Genomic DNA, 3,660 nt, shown 5'->3' with positions numbered 1-3,660 from the left:
AATCACTTTCTTATTTTTCCTGTATACGTTTACCACCTAAATATGCATCCAAAATACCATCGGCTACTTTTACTTCTGAAAAGCTTTATCTACAATGGAATCCACAGCACATACCCTCTTGAAACGGCTCCTTTTGCTGCCATGTTTGTGAGACTCACGCTTCTTGTGTGTAGGTGTCACTGTGTCATTGTCATGGGTGTCTAGCGTTCTACCCAATGGCTACCTTGCATGTTTTAACATCCATTCTCTTCCTGATGGGTATGTGGGCTGATTCCAGTTTGGTGCTATGGTGAGTATTTGGCTGTAAAGATTTCTGGCCATGCCACCTGGGACACATGACAGCCACATCCAGGCCCTGAGGCGGAATTGGCAGGTTACAGGACTGTGTGTCTGCTGCTCCAACAGTTGATGCCAAGCCACTTTCCAGGTTGGCTCCATCAATTTGCACTGCTACTAGCAGTGTATGCAAATCCCCCTCCCACAGTCACCTCTGACACTGGTGCTGTCTGTCTTTCTAACTTCTGTGGCTCAGATGAGGGGGATGCAGCGACTCCTTTGGGTGCTAATTTGTATTTCTCTGGTAAGTGAAAAGTGGAGCACCTTTTGATATATACCTTGCTCCTCTGCATGTCATCTTCTGTGAAGTGTCTCTTCACGTCTCATACCTTTTTTTTTTTTTTTAACTGAGCTGCTCTAATTCTTTTATTATTTGCAGGAATCCTTTCAGATAGAAACCTGTGATATATTTATTTTTGTATAGGGCCTGGTAGGCAGAATAATTCCCCGCCCCCACCACTGCTCAGCCAAAGATGTCCTGCCCTAATACACACAAACTGAGAGCCTGCAAATGCCTTCTATGGCAAAAGAGACTTCGCTGATGTGGTTGGGGATAGAGATCTGGACATGGGAGAGGATCCTAGATTATCCAGGTAGGCCTACTCTAATCCCGTGAGTCTCAGGAGTGGAGAGACTGTCTCGTGGGGCTCGGGGGTAGAGGTGACAAAGCACAAAGGGTCAGAGACATGTGGTGCCGCTGGCTTTGGGGTTGGGGGAAGGAGTCCCAGCCAATGAATGCCAGTGACCCCTGGGGCTGGAAAAGGCAAGGAAGCAGGTTGTCCCCTAGAACCCTGGAAGGACCTGCCACTGCTGAGTCTTTCTTGCTGGCCTAGTAAGGCCCTGGGACTCCAGACCTACTGAGCCAGGAGGTGACGAGTTCCTGTTGTTTCAAGCCACTCCATTTGTGGTGACTGGTTGTGGCAGTAGTGGAAAACTAAAGATGTGTGTGCCACTCAGCGATTCTGCCCCTCTGGCCTTCCTTTGGTTCTCTTAGTGTCCTTTGGTAAGTGGGAGCTCTTGATTGGAATGGGGTCACACTTGCCACTTTCCCTTTGATGCCTCTTAAGTCATGGCTGAGAAATCTCCCGGGCCTGGGAGCTGGAGAAGCCCCTTCTCCATCATCTCCTAGCAGCCTTGTGCAGTATTTCCCTCTGAGGTCCGCGGTCCCCCCTAGCTGAGGTCTGTGTGTGGGAGGAAGGCCTCTTCGGAATCTTCTCTGTGCAGGTGGCTGACCAGGCGCTGTCTTCCTGGGGGTGAGTGCTAAGTGTTTATCTCTTCTCAGCAGCCAGCCGGTCCAAAGCATGAACTCTGCCGTGGTGGGAAGCAGAAAAGTTCCTACTAAACTTCCCCCTTTTTAATACGTGTTTTCTGGACCCCAAAGTGACTTTTCTCAAGGAGTGTGAAGTGCTGTGAGTGAGGCCTGGGGGAACGGGGGAGGCCTGGGGAGGGAGATGAGGATCGCCCTGTGTCAATTACTGGAGGTGGAAAATCCTTGCAAAAGTCACTCATCCTCCCTGAACATCAGTAATGCCATCTGCTAAATGAGGGTCCTGACTCTTCCTGACTTAGCAAATTCCAGTGAAACACCTGCCGTGCAACAGATGCAGGAAAGTGATCAAAACCACTGGTGTTCAAGAAACACATACGGAAACTGCAAAAACATGTCTGTCCCAAAGCAAACATATTTAGAAGCATAATTCTCCCTCTGGTGAGGTTGTGGGCATGTGGCAGATTGACCGGGCTGGGGGCAAAGGGGGCAGCTGTGGGCGTCGTGGGAGTGCGTCTGGCTGGGGAAACGGGGTAACTTCCATGCCGCAGCGCTTGTGGGTGTGGCCTCCCCACCAGCAGGTGCGTGTGGAGGGGTCCTGGCCCAGCTAGGCGGGCCGCACCTTCATCTCCGATACCTTGTAGCTATAGTTGTACCCCTTTGCCGTACTCCAGTTGATGCCGTTGGCATAGCTCTCATGGGGTCCTCTGAGGTAGAGACCATTCAGATTTGAAGCATGACAGTCAGCGTACCACCAGGCTCCCTGGAACTTCACAGCACAATTCGAAGAACTCACATCATTGTCTTGGTCTTTGGTGGAGAAGAAGTGGTTGTTTTGGGCCCCTAGAGCGTTACCTGCTCACGGAAAATGTGGGGTTTGCAGCTGCTAGAAAAAGCCCTGCCACCGTGAGACCCTCCCCACATCCTGCCCCTGAGCAGAGCCAGCCTCACTTTAGAGATGCATGAGCCGAGGTACAGGTGCTCAAACGACCCACCCAGGCCTTGGAGGAAGGGGAAGCAGGAGGCAACCTCTGGCAACCTGGTCTGGAAATTCCTCTCCACAACCTGAGGCTCCTGCTCCAGCAACCGCCTGTTTCCTCCAGGGCCCCCCTAAACTGTCCGGCCTCGTGCTCTCTCCTGGAATGGCCTCCCTCCTCCAGCCTGCACCGCTCTTTCCGGTCTCTCCCCACGTCCCCTGGGGCCCTGGTGGCCCTTGGTAGGTGCAGGACAGCCCTCACCTGGGGGCTCTTCCTCTGTCTCAAGCCCTGAGCCCGAAGCTGTTCCCTGGCTCCTACAGCTGAGAAGTGTCACCCCTTGAGACTCAGTTTTACCACCTGCAAAATGGGAGTGACATTCCCTGCCCTGCTGCCTTCCTTGGAGGTCACGCGTGAGATCGCGCCTGAGAAAGGACTGCACAGACTCCAAGGCTGTCATTTCCAAGGCTCCCCTGGGACTGCCTTGCTCCATGGAACAGTTAGTTACACAGGCTTCCTGCTGTAGCAATTCTCAGCGCCTTTCATGAACCAATGTGCACTGGGAATTCCCCAAGCAGACGCCCTATAGGAAATGCCTCCCCAAATCATGCAGCCAGAGGCTCCCTTTGGTAGAGAATGTCCCATAAGGCTGGTGTTCCATGGAGCACAGTTTGGGAAACAGCTCCAAGGCACCCATGAGAGAAGGACATTGTCTTCCAGGTTTCAGCAGGTGACGCTGGTGGGTCATCTCAGCCCTGCCCAGATGGCTCACTATGTGGCAGACAGAGCCTTAGGAATGCCAGCCACTATGTCCTGTGAGCCCCACGCTGTATAGAGACACAAATGCTAGTGTCTGCTTGACAGATGGAGAAGCGGGATTCAGAGAGGGGAGGGCCCAAGGTCACCAGGGTAGACACAGCCAGGTTCTCTCTGCTTCCCAAACCCCACTCAGGCCACCCGGCCCCAGGCAGACACTCACCCGCACTGCCCTCAACAAAGCCTCCCAGTACTAGCTTGTACTTCTCCGCCTCGCCGGCCACCTTGAATGATCTGTACTTAGCAAACTGGCGATTGCCCTCAAAG

General features: G+C 53.0%; 1 protein-coding gene across 1 annotated transcript in view; it reads right to left on the bottom strand.

Moving 5' to 3' along the window:
• Positions 1-619: 619 nt before the first annotated feature.
• The window catches only part of FCN1 (ficolin 1), a 9,870-nt gene continuing 6,829 nt past the window's right edge, over positions 620-3,660 (bottom strand). Inside the window, exons 8-9 of the mRNA XM_026457507.1 lie at positions 3,557-3,659; positions 620-2,458 (exon numbers count right to left, since the gene is read on the bottom strand). Coding sequence (XP_026313292.1) covers positions 2,211-2,458; positions 3,557-3,659 — 351 coding nt within the window. The 3' untranslated portion in view covers positions 620-2,210. The remainder of the gene's footprint in view (positions 2,459-3,556; position 3,660) is intronic.

This window comes from Piliocolobus tephrosceles, chromosome 14 (assembly GCF_002776525.5).
Source record: "Piliocolobus tephrosceles isolate RC106 chromosome 14, ASM277652v3, whole genome shotgun sequence".
NCBI classification, from domain to species: Eukaryota; Metazoa; Chordata; class Mammalia; order Primates; family Cercopithecidae; genus Piliocolobus; species Piliocolobus tephrosceles.
This window is presented reverse-complemented; position numbering and strand designations above follow the sequence as displayed.